Genomic DNA, 17,291 nt, shown 5'->3' with positions numbered 1-17,291 from the left:
CATTTTAAGAATTGCAATGTAGACAGGTTTACTTAGACCTTGCATATCTAGAAGGGAGGGCTCTCTCTTGTCCCCCACCAATTCTGTTACTATTCCATGGAGCCCCAACATTTCATAGCAAAAAAATGTCATGTCTGTGTAGAGTGATACAAATATATTTGGCTGCTAAAATATAATTTGTATAGGAATGTTCAAAAGCAGTCTTTCATCAGAGATCAGGTTTTACAGGGTCAAGCTATACCTTAGTCAATGTACATTTCTGCTGGGACTCGAAAACAGTTTTCAAACTATCCAAACAATGATGAATAAAATGAGTGGGCAACAGTATATAAGAAAACAAAAACAGTAGCCAAAATGAAGCTCTAGGTTATGAGATACTATGGATAAATTCACTATCAATTATAACATAAGAAATGTGACGGTGGGTATGGTAATGGTCCATCAAGCCCAGCATAGTTGTTAGATCCCAAACAGAGAATAAAAATTTAAACTATGGTAAACAAAATATTCTATTATCAGCTTCAAATTTTGTTTTATACTGCTAAAAAAACAACATCAAAATAACAAAACAGATTTCAGTTGAGCAATGCAAGACTTAGGAATACCACTGTACCCCCCCTCCAGTGGTCCTTCTCCTGAGTTTGTTTCTCTCTCCTTGTTCCTTGTAGATGTGAATGTGGAGTGGAAAAGGTAGATGTAATCGCTTGTTCACTCTTTGCAAAAAATACTAGGACTAGGGGACATGCGATGAAGCTACTAAGTAGTAGATTTAAAACAAACTGGAGAAAATATTTCTTCATATAATGTGTAATTAAATTCTGGAATTCATTGCCAGAGAATGTGGTGAAATCAGTTAGCTTAGCAGGGTTTAAAAAAGGGTTAGATAATTTCCTAAACGAGAAGTCTACAGTATAGGCCATTATTGAGATGGCTTGGGGAAATCCATTGCTTATTCCTAGGATAAGTAGCAAAGAATCTGTTTTGCTACCTGGGATCTAGCTAGGTGCTTGGGACCTGGGTTGACCACTGTTGGAAACAGGATACTGGGCTTGATGGACTTTCAGTCTGACCCAGTATGGCAATTCTTATGTTCTTATACATTATTCCAGCCAGCCCAGAAAGCAGATAACCAGCTTTACACACATACAGCAGCAACATTCAGCATTTCTGAAGAGCCATCAGGCTAACTCACTTTTCATTTCATCTCAGAGGTATCCTAGAGAACTTCTTTACATTAAGATGTTCATCAAATTAATTGTGCTAGTCATGCACCAAACAAAGACCCCCAATTATGACCCGATAGCTTTTGGAGAGGGGGGGCTTCAGCAGTTTCCTAACACAACTTTGTACTTGCAGCTGAAGTTGGAGCTAGGGCTAAGATCTGGAAGTACTGTGTATGCTTTTATTTGCAACTAGGTGACAATTTCCCCATTTTAAATCCCCTACTCTCCAAACATTATTAGTTTGACCATTAGTGAGTCTCTGGAGCAGTGGGAGGGGGGCTCTTATAGGATTGCCCTCTATGTGAGGAAGTATGAAAGATCTACTTACCTTGCCATTTTCACATTCTACAATATTTAAAATCATGCAAAGGAGCAAAGACAAAATTTGAAAAAGGTCTCAGAACGTTTTAAAAAAAAAAAAAAAAAGAAAGAAAACAACCCAAACCCTTCTAGAACACTCTTTCAAACTTATGATTTTAACTTGTCCTTCCTCCTGGAAATCAATTCCTTGTTTAAAAACAACAACAACAAACCCAGCTCTGATGTAGAGAATGACCCAGTGACATAATTCATCACCGTTCCCATCTTCACGGATAACTGCGGCAAGCAATCCCGTGTCATTCTTTAGTGTCTAGCTCAACCTCAGTCCTTCTACACCAGCATTGTTCAATGCAAGGCTTGAGGGTCAGTGGTTGTTACCATTCATACTCTGATTCTTAGATGAGCCAAGTATAGTATAATGAAGTCATTGTGACATTACTGATGAGGTTGGCTTTTAGGCATTGGTGGAAAGAGGGATTATGACATCATAATATCAACTCTGGAATGTTGACACTCTTTGGTTTCTGCCAGGTACTTGTGACCTGGGTTGGCCACTGCTGGAAACAGGATACTGGGCATGATGGACCTTCAGTCTGTCCCTGTATGGCAACACTTATGGTCTTTTATGTTCTAACCATCCTGTGTCATTCTTTAGTGTCTATCTCAACCTCAGTCCTTCTACACCAGCATTCTTCAATGCAAGGCTCGAGGGTCAGTGGTTCTGCCCATTTATACTCTGATACTTATGTGAGCCAAGTGTTGGATAATGAAGCCATTGTGACATCACTGATGAGGTTGGCTCTTAGGCATTGGTGGAATGAGGCATGATGACATCAAACACTCAGCTCTGGAATGTTGCTACTCAACCTCAGTCCTTCTACACCAGCATTCTTCAATGCAAGGCTTGAGGGTTAGTGGCTGTGCCCATTCATACTCTGATTCTTCCCTCTGTCCTTAAAGAATGACAGAGATGGTTTCCTGCGGTTATCTGCAGGGACGGTAATGAATTTTGTCACCGTCTCATTCTCTACTCATACGAGCTATTTGTGCTCCACTGGAAGGTGTCCGATCCACTCTCCTTCCAGTTTCATTGTCTTGGAGTAAAATAATACTCATAAGGGTTGCATCAGTGCAGGCAGCTTTAATTAAAGATAGGACATTGAATATGGCAGCAGAAAATGACCATATGGTTTATTCGTGCAAAACAATTGTTCAGTCTCTACCATCCTTTCACTCCTCAGAGATCCTCTGTGCTTGTTCTATGCTTTCTAAGGAGATATTTTCTTTTTACAAAACATAGTGGATACGTAGAACAATTCCCTTAGATTACTCCCGTCTATTCCATTTCCATAACATCTTCTGGCTCCTCATTCTAGAACCCTCTTTTTTTGATAGAGACCCAGTTCCTGTACATGTATATCTTGGACGTAAATACCTTTGTCACCTCTCTTCTATCTTGAGCTATGAGAGACAGAATCACATTTCAACCAGTTCTAAAATGGGTCTTACCTTAAATTTAATGAATTCTGTGAGATCCTCTTCATTGCTAGTGTTTGGAATTAATCCTTGGTGTTCGATTTCAATAATGACTTTAAATAAAACATCTGTTGGAAGCACAAGAAAAAATATCAAGTTATATTCAAGTCATGTTTTGCTGTAGATTGCTGATATAAAACAGCCTTGATTTTCAGTATAAATAAGGCGGTATATCAAAACCCAATAGACAATGGGAATACATTCAGTCCTTGGATAGCGAGTAACGTGGTTTGCGAGCATTTTGCAAGACAAGCAAAACATTTTATTCAGTTTTAACTCAAACGAGCGTTGTCTTGCAGTACAAGCACATATCGCGTGTCACGTCATCAGAACCCACAGTTGAAACGCGCACATCTTACGCCGAGCGTGGCTGAACATAATAAAAGTATCACGCCCAATTTACCCACAGTTCAACCATGCACTACATAGGCGCATCTTACACCGAGCATGGCTGAACGTAATAGAAGTGTAACACCCAACTTATCCATAGCTCAAGTGCTCACAACACACAGTATTTTGTATTAAAGTTTTGTGGTTGTGGAATGAATCGTCTGAGTTTCCATTATTTCCTATGGGGAAATTCGCTTTGATATACGAGTGCTTTGGATTACGAGCATGCTTCCGGAACAAATTATGCTCGCAAACCAAGGTTTTACTGTATATTCTCAAGGTCTGATCAGAGTATTCAATTACTCAGTAGTTTGAAAAACAAACAAAACATTCTTGTTGCATGAAAAATAACAATAGCTATAAAGATCAACGAGCCAAATAGAATTCTTTTGCCTGAAAAATCACATTACCTCCAGGGCTGTGTATGGTTTCTAATGCAGATCCATTTCCCCAGGGTATGTGCGTAGCAGCTGTATTAAAAAGAAAATATACGTTTTGAATTTTTATACAGGAGTATGAAGCAATCTAACACTACCCCATTCCTGTTTACAGAGCCACACAGCAAAAACCCCAAACCCTTTAAATCCCTATGGGCTTCGGGGCAGTTATCGTAGTGGCCTGCGCTATTTGGCTTTGTAAAAGGGGTTAAAATATTTAACAGAAACTGACTTTGTATGAATTAACTTTAGATTAACTTGTACACGTGTTATGTTTTTATACTCATATGTGACAGTTTCATGTTTAAAAATACACAAATTTAAAAACCTAACACAAGATTTGGAATTAATCCTTGGTGTTCGATTTCAATAATGACTTTAAATAAAACATCTGTTGGAAGCACAAGAAAAAAAATATCAAGTTATATTCGATGAGAGTAATGGTAAGGAAGAAACTTAGGAACAGCTCAATGAAATCACTGACTGTAGAGCAAACCTGGGCTTTATTCAAGAACACGGTGAGCGAGGCACAAAATCTGTATATCCCCAGATTTAGAAAAGGATGCAAAAAGAGCCGAACAAAAGACCTGGCGTGGATAACTAAAGAAGTGAAGAAAGCGATAGGCGATAAGAAAAATTAATTCCGGAAATGGAAAAAGGAAAAAACCGGGGAAAACTGGAAAGAGCACAAGAAGCATCAAAAAGAATGTCACCTCATGGTTAGAAGAGTAAAAAGAGAATATGAAGAGAGGCTAGCCAGGGAAGTACAAAATTTCAAACCGTTCTTCAAATATGTTAAAGGGAAGCAGCCGGCAAGGGAGGAAGTGGGACCGCTGGATGACGGAGATAGGAAAGAAGTGATGAAGGAGGAAAATGAAGTGGCAGATAGACTAAACATGTTCTTTTCGTCAGTATTTACAAAAGAGGACACATCCAACGTGCCAGAACCTGAAAAAATCTTCAAAGGAGATCAAGATGAAAAATTAACATCCATGGAGATAAGCCTTGTGAAGACGTACACAAGCAGATATATTAAAAACTGACAAATCTCCAGGCCCGGAAGGAATCCACCCTAGGGTATTGAAAGAACTAAAGGAGGAAATAGCAGAACTACTACAGCAGGTTTGTAATCTATCCCTGAAAACAGGCGTGATCCCGGAGGACTGGAAGATAGCTAATGTTACACCCATCTTCAAAAAAGGACCGAGAGGCGACTTGGGGAACTACAGACCGGTAAGTTTGACTTCGGTTCTGGGGAAGATGGCAGAAGCGCTGATAAGACAGCATCGATGAGCATCTAGAAAGGAACAAACTGATGAATACAAGCCAACATGGCTTCTGCAAGGGAAGATCGTGCCAAACAAACTTATTGTACTTCTTCGAAGGAATTAACAGACGGATGGACAAAGGGGACCCCATAGACATCATATAAGAACATAAGAATTGCCATCTCCAGATCACACCCTAGGCCCATCAAGTCTGGCGAACCGCACACGCGGAGGCCCCACCAGGTGTACCCTGGCATAGTGAAGCACTCTAAGCTTCTCATAAGGAGATGTGCATCTAGTTTACCCTTACCTGTATCACTTTATGCCACTCATAAGGAGATGTACATCTAGCTTACCCTTAAATCCTAGAATGGTGGATTCTGCAATTACCTCTTCTGGGAGAGCATTCCAGGTATCCACCACTCGTTTCGTGAAGCAGAACTTCCTCATATTTGTCCTGAACTTGGATTTCCAAAAAGCCTTTGACAAAGTACCCCATGAACACCTACTGCGTAAACTGAAGAACCATGGGGTGGAAGGAGACGAACATAGATGGATGGGAATTGGTTGGTGGGTAGGAGGCAAAGGGTTAGAGTGAAGGGCCACTACTCTGACAGGAGGAGAGTCATGAGTGGTGTTCCGCAGGGGTCGGTACTCGGACCACTGCTGTTCAATGTATTTATAAATTATCTAGAAACAGAGATGAAGTGCGAAGTAATAAAATTCGCAGACGACACCAAACTATTTAGTGGAGTTAGGACTAAAGAGGACTGTGAAGATTTACAAAGGGACCTGAACAAACTAGAAGAGTGGGCGAAAAGATGGCAGATGAAGTTTAATATAGAGAAATGTAAAGTCTTGCATGTAGGAAACAGAAACCCGATGTACAGCTATACGATGGGAGGGCTGTTAATGGGTGAAAGTAGCCTAGAAAAGGACTTGGGGGTACTGGTAGACAAGACAATGAAGCCATCGGCAAAGTGCACAGCGGCCTCTAAAAAGGCGAATAGAATACTAGGTATTATCAAGAAAGATATTACAACCAGAATGAAAGAAGTTATCCTGCCATTGTATCGGACGATGGTACGCCCGCACCTGGAGTACTGCGCCCAATATTGGTTGCCGTACCTTAAGAAGGATATGGCGATACTCGAGAGGGTTCAGAGGAGAGTGACGCGACTGATAAAAGATATGGAAAATCTTTCATATGCTGAAAGATTAGCGAAACTGGGGCTCTTTTCCATGGAGAAGCGGAGACTTAGAGGGGACATGATAGAGACTTACAAGATCATGAAGGGCATAGAGAAAGTGGAGAGGGATAGATTCTTCAAACTTTCGAAAACTACAAGAATGAGAGGGTATTTGGCAAAATTAAAAGGGAACAGATTCAGAACCAATGCTAGGAAGTTCTTCTTCACCCAAGGTGGTGGAGACCTGGAATGCGCTTCCAGAGGGTGTGATAGGACAGAGTATGGTATTGGGGTTCAAGAAGGGATTGGATAATTTCCTGAAGGAAAAGGGGATAGAAGGGTATAGATAGAGGATTACTATACAGATCCTGGACCTGATGGGCCGCCATGTGAGCGGACTGCTGGGCACGATGGATCTCTGGTCTGACCCAGCAGAGGCACTGCTTATTTCTTATGTTATGTTATTAAATACGTATAGCTTTTTGTTGCATATAATTTAGCATTCTTATTCAGTGTTCATGTATACATTTTAGAACATTCTGTACCACACAAGCTTATGGCAATTTTAGAATGCTGCTATTTATATGTGAAGATAGCCAGAGAACCTAGATGTAAAAGAATATCTTGGGCATAGCATGGGTGGGGCAGAAATGTACGTACTCCTTTTTATCATCGGAATACATGTATATTTGAATAATTTTTCTCATTAGCTGTGGTAGTTTGTAGAAGGCATACAAACTTCTGCAAAAGTGTTCACTTAAACCTGGGCTTCAGATGAGAAAGGGCAATTGTACATTGTCCTAGGAAATTTGTATCAGCTTTACAATATAAAACTTTAAGGAACTTTGCTCTAAATTGGGTGGCACTTCAATACATGAATGTCTAGAATATGGATCTTAACATGAAGACTTGCTGGCACTCATACATGGAAGTAGTGAGAATCAGCAATTCTGTGCATAACCACTGGTGCTTATATGTGGAAGCTGCTGCATCCCCATGTGTAAGTTTTTTAAAATGGATGCTCCTGCTGTACATGTCAACAAATAGACATGTACTCCTGCACGCCCTTGTGTGTTTACCAAAATATTTTGTGTTTGGCAAAGCCTTTTGTAAGAAAAAAAAACAAAAACCAACCCCACAAAAAACCTGGGGGAAAAATGAAAGTAATCACTAAAAGGATGCAGAAGAAGATGAAGTGGGGCAAACTGGAAACAACCACAGCAACAACACACCCTACTTGTTAGGGTTCAATTAAAGGAAGGCAAGAGGACTAACAAAGCCATTTACATCAATAAATATGGATATCCAGCTTTGGCTCCTCTAATTGCCTCCTTTTTTCATATCTAGAATGTAGCTTATTTGTTTACTGTTGTTTTTCTGTCTATTATTTTTTCTTTTACTTATCCTTTTAATGCAGTATCTCTAGCATGCCCCGACAGGACCATTTCTATTTCAGCATCCTCACTCATTTGGGGCTAGAGTTGATCTATATAAAAAAAGGAGGCTGTGCTGTGGAAAAGTGAAAGTCCCAATTTTCACCGCAATGCCCTATGCACAGTGGCGTACCTAGCATGTACCGATCAGCTGAAGATAAGTTGAAAAAAATTATCTTCTTATTTTTTATTTTTCATTAGCGGAGCACAGCATAAGGTTTTAATGCACATTGAAGGTTTTTTGCCAATTAGGTGACCGCTCGACCACCTTTTACAAACCACTTCGGTGGAGGTGGGAGGGCCTTTTCTGAGGCTTTTTCCTTCATTTTTGAGCTTGTTTATAGCCTATCATACTATAGGACATTACAGCAATCACCATTGAAAGTGTTTATTATTTTACACATTGTGTTTTCATGATATCTGGGTCATTTGTACCTAGCATATGCAACACCTGGGGCCCATCATTTTTTTTAAAACCTCCCTCATCTATTAAAAAAACATGATTTTTAGTAGCAATCCACACATCACACAAGAGTGTACCTAGGAAAAGGCAGCATCTTCACTAGAACATCAATACACCCACTGTAAAACTAACGAGTCAGACTAGTATAGTTTGATCCTGCACAGTCAATGCTAACAGAGAACCATGCCTTTTGTACACACAGAACACAGAAAACACCTTCGCCAAGTATGGAATATGTAATCACAAACCGTAGCGTGGTTTTTAGCATCAGCCACAGCAATAACAGTTCTGACACTCAAAGAATTCCTATGAGCGTCAGAGCTAATATTGTCACAGCTGGTGATAAGAAAGCCTAATGCGACTTCATAAAATGGGACCAAAAAGGGAGGGGGGAATACAATAAAAATGGAAAATAAGATAATACCATTTTATTGGACTAATACATTTTTAAATTAGTTTTCAGAGGCCAAAACTTCTTTTCTCAGGTCAGTAAGTCTCTGAATTCTCTACCCCTTCCTTCCAGCATCTTCTCCTCGCTCTGTTCATTTCCATCCAGTGTCTGCCCCCTCTCTCCACTTCCATTCAGTGTCTGCTCCCCTCTTTCTTCCTTTATCTGCTCCCCTTTTTTTCTCTCTCTCTCTCTTTCCCACTTCTATCCAGCATTTGTCCCCTCTCTCCACTTCCATCCAGTGGCTGCTCCCCTCTCTCTTTCCTCCCCACTTCCATCCAGCATCTGCTCCTTTCTCTCTTCCATCCCCAGTTCCACATATTCCTGAGATTGATGTAGTTTCCTTCAAGAACACTAGAGGGAGCAAGTCTGCACAATTACCTGTAGCACAGAGTACACAGGAGCTATGCCCTTAATCAACAGACAGGAAGCTGCAGAGCAGTTAGAGAAGCTCCCGCACCTGGAACTTGGGGGCGTGGTTGCAGGTTCTTAAGTGTGAAATTGTTAGAGAGGAGAGCAGGACAGTTGCAAGCATGTAGGCTACAGCAAGACAGAAAACTCTCAGAGCTGAGAGGACAGTCTGACAGTGAACAGCCTCTGGCTATGGAGCTTGAAGAGGTTGGTTCAGAAACTACAGTTCCAGAGATCCTGCTATGCCAGCCAATGGAAGTGGAACATTCCTCAGAGCTGCCACACCAGCAGGACATGGATGTTTGTTAATATATTAAGGCAAGTGCATGTGGGGAGAGGTGCAGACCAAAGCATAGTGAGAGAGTGACCAGGGAGCTTTGTGTTTTAATTCTGTGTTGGGGAAATGGGTTCCTGTTCAGGAAAATTTCCAGCACACAAAGCACATTTCTCCAGCCAGGAATTAGACACTGGCAAACCAGTGCTTTGCCATCAAGCACCCCAAGTTGAGCATGTTTTTTTTATTATTACTTGTTGTTGGATTTACCTTTTTGTGCCTGCAGGAGTTACTGTAAATCCAAGATAAAAGAACTTACCAGTCTGGGGGGGGGGGGGGGGGTTCTTGCTTTGCCTTTGTTGTACACGAGCCGGGCAGAGCTCCGCCGCAATCATGTAGGGCTTAGAAGAAGCCCACAGAGACTATTGACTTTTGTTTTATGATAAACATTGTGGAAGGCATTCTGACAAATTGATTTTGGACATTAAGAACTGTGTTTGATTTGCAGCCTTAATTTTTGATGTATTCATTACTGGCTACTTGGAAAACCACTTACCTTTTTGAGTTTGAATCAATCTATAATAAAATATGGTCTTTCTTGAAGTTCCAAGAACATTGTTGGTGTGAGTGTTTTGAAGTTTGAACTACTCAGTCCCCAGAAACCTAGAGGTGCAAAATAAAACTGTCACTTGCCACCCGGAAGTGCCTTTGCCTAAGAGTGCCTGTGACAGCAACCAGAACAACCTTCGCTGGTTACACCTGCTCTTTCTGCTTTAAATCTTTTTACCCACTCATAAACCTTCTCTTGATTCATGGTGCTATGTCCATACTGAGTCAATATCCAATGGTGAATTTCCACAGGTTTCACTCCATCTGCCCAAAGAAAGCGTACTACTGCACGTTGTTTTTCGATGGTGCAATCATGCAATGAAGCATCTGTGTTTTTGACATCATGGCTGCCACATGACTCCAACAGGCAATGTTTGAGTACATATGTTGCATTTCGCTAGATCTGTTCTGGTTATTGCATAATTCAACAAATTACAGGTAGACATTCTAGCATAGAAACATGATGTCAGATCCAGTCTGCCCAAGAATCCTGGTGATGTCTTGATGGGTTTTTTTTCCTTTTGGCTAGCTCTACTCTTCTGGCATTTCACTGTTTCTTCACAACACTTAAAAAAAAAAAAGATTCCAGTTTTTGGACAAGCAAAACATTTCAAGATCGCTCTCTTGCAGATGTCTGAAGATCTATGTGCTCTGTAACACTCACATACCAAAACATTTTTTTTTTAAGATTCCACAATTTTACAAAGATTTTATATTCTCCAGAGCCAATATAAACTACTTGAACTTAAATTTTCCTTCTCAGAACATAGTTTTATGATTACCTGTTACTTTGGGTTAAATCTTGCATATTCTTAGCCAATTTTATGCCAAAATCTCTGAACCACCCCAAATATGCTGTAGGATTAAAAAAAAAATTTGCCAAATGTGACGATAAAAAGAGAATTTTATAGTAAGAAGTACAAAAAAAAAATAGCACTTGCAGAAAAGACTCGTAAGTCCGAATATATATGCCTCCAATGTCTCTTCATGTTATGAATTCCAAAGGCAACTAGAAACTAGGTGATATAATCAAAATTTAAACCTGGCAAGCTGAAAGTTCCAGTAGTTCTTATTGGCAAATATAAAATTCCAGCATTCCATGATGTTATTGTCATTCGTATGTTACTTGTCATGCCATGACTCCTCAAACATTTGCCCTTAGGCATTTCCTGCCTTATTTCTAAATAGCTAGTTTTCTCCAGCTTGGCATAAAGTAGACACGCCACTCCTCATTTTAGACTCCCTACTGCATGAACTCAAAATGCTGTTTAATTAAGAATTTGAGGGCAATTTTCCGAGGTATTTCTGCACATAAGATAGGATTTTTAGATCAGAAATGGAGCCTTTTAAAAATTACATACTAATAAAGATCTATTTAGCTGTAGAATTGTATTTCACATTTTTTTTGCTGTTTGGATGACTTTATCAAAACTGCCAACGTATACACACCAGTAATTCTCATACTTATCTAGTTTAAGCCCATTTTAAAGCTTCAAAATTCACATGACCCCAATGTAAGCATAATAGCAGACCCCCCACTCCCCTTCCCTTTCTTAGCTACTTTCTCTGACTCCCTATCTAAAGTATGAAGGCGGCAGCAGCAGGAATATTCATTAGAGAGATTTACATGCAATTGAGGCAGCACTTACAAATCTCTCTCATGAAAATTCATTGTGGATATCCTGAAAAGCTGACTGTCTGGGGTGCCTCCAGGGCCAGATTTGGGAACAACTCGTTTAAGCCTTACCAGATTTGCTATACTATCTCTATACTTCATGGGCTTTGTCAGTGTACGATTCAAACATGGCTTTCAGTGCAGTGATATTTAGCCAGCCTGTCCTTGAACTGCATTATTCATACTATCATACTTTTCTCCCTGTCTGTTGGGTACGCTGATTAGTACCACCCATAGGCTATAACTTTTCAAAATGATTGGAGCTCAGAGAGAGGGCAACATCAGAGCCTAACATGACCGCTTGAGAGAAGCTCCGATCGAGCTTAGCAAGTTTGAGTTAGCATCGTCTCATCCTTGTTGATTTGTAAAATCACCTACAGCCATGGGGTAACATTGAACACTATGGCAACTGATCAAATGAGTAAAGGGACAGTATATCATGATATCCCTTGTTATGGCATCTGTATCCTTCAATCTAGGTTGATCAACTTCCTGGAAGAGTTGCTCTATAGAACTGAAGGACTGTCTGATCAGGAATGTGTGGAGGGGCATAATCGAAAGTGTGCCTAAGTCTGAGGTTGGACATTATGTGCAAGATGCCCACAAATCCAGTAGGAAAAACATCCATCTTCAAAGCTGTCAAATGTCTAGGTATAAATTTTGGTCCTTAGGATGTCTACCTTTTTTTGCCCATTTTTAAAAATAAAAACGTCCACGTGAAAAATGTACAAAAGCAAGTTTTGTAGACATACCTACCAACTACCTTGTCTGATCACGACAGAAGGAATCTTATTATTGAAGATGAATGCCACACCATTTTTCCTGTGTGTTTCATGACTAGAGTAGCAGATCCCTATCAAACCGATTTTGGTTTTTTTCATTTGATCTAACAATTTCCAGTTTTCCTTGATTTATGCTTTGTATGTTCCATGTTCAGAATATCTTTACAGCTTCTGATCTCCTTTTTCTCTCCAGCAAAATTGAAAGCATCAGGATGTCCTGGCAGCTTTGATCCGTCAGCTTCATAAACACTGGGCATACTCTGAAGATGGTCAGCTCTTCTCTAGTAGTATGGTGAGTGCCTTCTGACCTAGGGGACCATCTTCCAGCACTATATGTCAATTCTTTATGTCTCATCATCATCAAGTTTTCTTGGCAGAATACAGAAGTAGATTGCCGGGCCTTTCTTCTGCGCAGTATAAATTCAGTGTTGCCATTGTCACATCAAGCACAATCCTCCACCTCCAACACTACCCATTTGCTGCTGCCCAGATGGGTGGTACATCATTAGTTTGGCATCTCCGCTGAAACCTGTCTGCCTTGAGAGGCCCTGCTGGTAGTGAAACTACCAACGGTATAGCTTTCGGCTTCTTAGATGTGCACAAGCCCAAGTGGCACATCAAGCCCATGTACTGTGACTGGCATAAATGCGCATGAGTCGAGTCTCTTTCGTTTGAAAGGAAGCTCTGGAATGAGAGAGCAAAGGATGAAGTTAAGAGGTGATAGGTTCAGGAGTAATCTAAGGAAATACTATTTTACAGAACGGTGGTAGATGCATGGAACCAGTGTTCCGGAAAAAGTGGTGGAGACAGAGACTGTGTCTGAATTCAAGAAAGCATGGGACAGGCACGTAGGATCTTTTAGATAGAGGAAGAGATAATTGTTACTGCGGATGGGCAGACTGGATAGGCCATTTGTCCTTTATCTGCCATCATGTTTATGTTTTTAAGTTTCTATCATATTACCTAGTGATCTAGATCAGTGGTTCCCAACCCTGTCCTGGAGGAACACCAGGCCAATTGGGTTTTCAGGCTAGCCCTAATGAATATGCATGAAGCAAATTTGCATGCCTATCACTTCCATCATATGCAAATCTCTCTCATGCATATTCATTAGGGCTAGCCTGAAAACCCGATTGGCCTGGTGTTCCTCCAGGACAGGGTTGGGAATCACTGATCTAGATAAGCTATACCAGTGTATAGCAAACTGTGTGCAGCACAATGGGGTCTAATTACTTTGCGATGAGAAACTCATTCACACGATAGAGATTAAACCTTTTATTTGCCTTTACTCAGCCGACTACCTATAGCAGGCCTGTACAACTCCAGTCCTCGAGGTCCGAATCCAGTCGGGTTTTCAGGATTTCTCCAGTGAATTTGTATTAGATCTATTTGCCTGCCCTGCATGTATATTGATCTCATGCATATTCATTTGGGAAATCCTGAAAACCTGGCCTGGTGAGGGCCAAAGTTGTGCAGGCCTGACCTATAGGATGTGCAAGCTCAAGGCCCCATCTGGAAGGCCTCCACACATGCACAGACATCGACATTATGTCATCCAGTCATGTGACTTCCGCGCATGTATGGAGGCCTTCCAGCCGTGTGCTATAGTTTCAAAAGGTTTGCGACACATTAAGCTAGATGCATGTAATTTCCCTCCAAAATTAAAAATATTATTTGATGTCATGGAGCAATGGGAGGAACTTAATCTTTCCTGCAGAGGTGAGAATCTGAGCAATAAAAATGATGGTATTACCAAAGCTCTTGCCTTTTTATGGTCAATTCAAATACCAAAATCTTTTTATATCTGGTTAAATAGGAAAATGTTCCACTATGTTTGGAAAAAACAGCCCCCCCTAGAGTTAGTAAGCAGATTTCATATCGTTTGAAAGTAGGAGGTGGAATGGAAATCCCTAACTTTCAACAATATCATAAGGCAGCACACCTAAATACTATCTCTCATTGGATCAAGCATATGCCTAAGCAATGGATACGCTTTGAACAAAATTTAGTCACAGATGTTCCTCTATGGGCAATACCCTAGTTACCTAAAATGCAACTGGCTCCGATCCTGCTTAGAGACCCACTCCAGACCTGGCTGGGTATATGGGCCCAAATGTTTTCTGAATGACAACATTTTGCCAAAACAGCTATCTAGTATACCCCTGACCTAGATATCAGCCTGTTCTGGGGGATATATGCGAGATGAGCTAAAAATATCCTTTATACACAGAAATCAACTTTGGGGGGGCTGAGCGGATGATAAACCTGGGAGTCACTTCAGGAGGAGTATGGACTGTTGGGGAGAGATTCCTTTTACTATACTCAAACATACACACATACATACACTTGGAACAGGGATTAGAGAGAGGGTCCCTTTTAAGGATCCATTTTCCGCATATATTCAGCTCTTAGGATACAAACAGACCCAACATATAACTAAATGGGAAGTCCCATGAAATCACAAAATGGAAATTTACCTTTAAAGGTTTATTGAAGGTTAGCAATTTGAATGAAAAGGACAACAAAATTTTATACAGGTGGTATTACACTCCAGAGCGTTTGTTTCGGATATACCATACAGGATAGTATTCATAGTAGTGAAAAGATTTTGGACCCTACTATTAGATGCTTTAAGACAGGCAATAGGATTATTTCTTCCTCTACTATAGAGGCATGTTATTGCTTGCTCCATATGGGAAATCCTACTATTGCATGCTTTAAGCATAAACTGGCAGGTTATTTATTTATTCTTTTATTTATTTTTTTTTTTACAGCCGGGAAACTTAGATATTGGGGAAAAAAACCCCAGATGGCCACTATTGAGGAAGTTTTACAAAAGTTGGATTTTGTCTTATGATGAAACTTACAGCCATATGAAACAATCAACTGCCAGACTTCTATAAAACATGGAACACATGTATACAATGAAGAAATCTATAATTGGGAGACATGTGGACTAAGATGAACTTTCTCCTTTTTTTTTTTTTTTTAATTTACATTGAGTTTCTCTTTTACAATACCAGTCTATAATATTGTGATGGATGGGAATTGGACGATGTTCATCCTAAGGGATTAAATTAGTAATGGTTTCTTGATTTTTCCCTTTGTTATTATGGTTACTGTATAAGGATGATAGTTCTGCTTATTATTCTGCTAGATATGTATATGATTATTATATCAATAAAGGGCTCCTTTTACAAAGGCGCGCTAGCGGTTTAACGCGTGTAATACCGCGCTCTAAACTGCCGGCCATGCTAGCCGCTACCACCTCTTCTTGAGCAGGCGATAGTTTTTAGGCCAGCGTGGGGGTTAGCACGTGATGAAAAGTCATGCGTGTTAACCCTGCTAGCGCGGCTTAATAAAAGGAGCCCAAAGTGTTTATAAATTTAAAAAAAGAAAGATTGGAGCTGCTAAACACAACACAAACTACCTCTCCTTGAATATAATAAAGGAACTTCCTCAATATTAGGGTGCTCAGCACCCACAGAGCTGTCACCTATGTTTTTACCACCTCATTTGTGTTGAATGTTGCCTATCCTGGAACGTTCCTTGTTTTATATAGCTATACCTAGTAGAGCCACTAGAGGTCTCCAAATAACCATTAGATGTAATTGTTGAGTTTCAAAGTAGAGATTTTACAGTTTAAGAGAGTAGGTGTTACTGACTCATAACAACAGGTATTGCCATACTTTTCCACTACTAATTGACAGTACACATAGGGTTACAAGATTTTCCCAAAGGACAATCCGGACCCATGGTCATGACACCCAGGCCCGCCTAGTTCCACCCCATTCCACACCCCCAGTCCCGCTCCTAGACAGCATCTGCACATGTGCGGACGCAATATAATGATGTCGCAAGCGCGTGATGTCGCTGCATTGCATCTGCGTATGCCCCTTCCTGACAGGAAAGCTTTTCAAAACTCAGCCAACGTGCCAGGTTTTGAAAAGACATCCAGACATCTAAGTACACATATCAACCAGTAGTGACCAAACCTTGTAGTTTGCTAAGTTATTCTACGCGAAAAGAAAAGTTATACAGTTCAGTCCTTAGACTTCACAATATAAAATATGTATCAAGACCCCTAAAGATCCAACTCAACAAGAATTAGGAGGTATGCTAGCAGTGGGAAAGTGTATCTGATGTGGGGAAAACATGTCTCTGAATTATTCCCAATCCCTCTGCATCTGTGTGTGAGCATTTGTGTATGATAGAGGAGAGAAGCTGGCTGAAAGCAGCCAATTCCCTGTTATTTTTTTTTTTTTTTTTTTTTAAATATATTTTTATTAGTTTTGAAAACATAAAATACAAAAGAAAACACCAACATATCATCAGAAAATACACAAAGCCAAATGTCATAGCTCCTCATCTAAACAAAAAATCCTTTAGCTAAATACAGCAGACATATTATTCATCATATGGTAAAACAATCCAAACCTCAATATATCCCCCCCACCCCCCACCCCACCCATACCCCCTTCCCTCCTAATCAACTACCAGGCTCATGTGGAGTGAGGAAGACCTCCAAGCAACATAACCAGACCATACAGTCCTATAAGGCTCCATGCGCATCCGCCGCATGGCAGTCAATTTACACATCAACTGGATCGTATCTAAACGATTAAGCAAGTATTCTCGCTCAGGAACCTTAGCGGAACGCCAACAACCCGCTAAAGCCACCCTCGCTAAAGTGAGCACAAAAACAGCCAAACGATGTTCCCTGGAAGAAAACCCCGGAAAAGGCAAATTGAGTAAGCAACACTCCATCAACAACGGAATATGCTTTCCTACAATTTGAACCAATATCTGCCCCACCATATTCCAATAGTCC

General features: G+C 40.4%; 1 protein-coding gene and 1 long non-coding RNA gene across 2 annotated transcripts in view; one reads left to right on the top strand and one right to left on the bottom strand.

The window, feature by feature from the left end:
• Positions 1 to 17,291, bottom strand: part of LOC117358165 — a 90,466-nt gene that overhangs the window by 25,298 nt on the left and 47,877 nt on the right. Inside the window, exons 4-5 of the mRNA XM_033939764.1 lie at positions 3,881 to 3,940; positions 3,054 to 3,148 (exon numbers count right to left, since the gene is read on the bottom strand). Coding sequence (XP_033795655.1) covers positions 3,054 to 3,148; positions 3,881 to 3,940 — 155 coding nt within the window. The remainder of the gene's footprint in view (positions 1 to 3,053; positions 3,149 to 3,880; positions 3,941 to 17,291) is intronic.
• LOC117358167 lies at positions 12,210 to 15,370 on the top strand. Its single transcript, XR_004538953.1, has 3 exons — positions 12,210 to 12,329; positions 12,654 to 12,752; positions 15,235 to 15,370. It is a non-coding gene; the product is annotated as an uncharacterized LOC117358167 (long non-coding RNA).

Source organism: Geotrypetes seraphini, chromosome 3 (assembly GCF_902459505.1).
Source record: "Geotrypetes seraphini chromosome 3, aGeoSer1.1, whole genome shotgun sequence".
In the NCBI taxonomy this organism is placed as follows: domain Eukaryota; kingdom Metazoa; phylum Chordata; class Amphibia; order Gymnophiona; family Dermophiidae; genus Geotrypetes; species Geotrypetes seraphini.
This window is presented reverse-complemented; position numbering and strand designations above follow the sequence as displayed.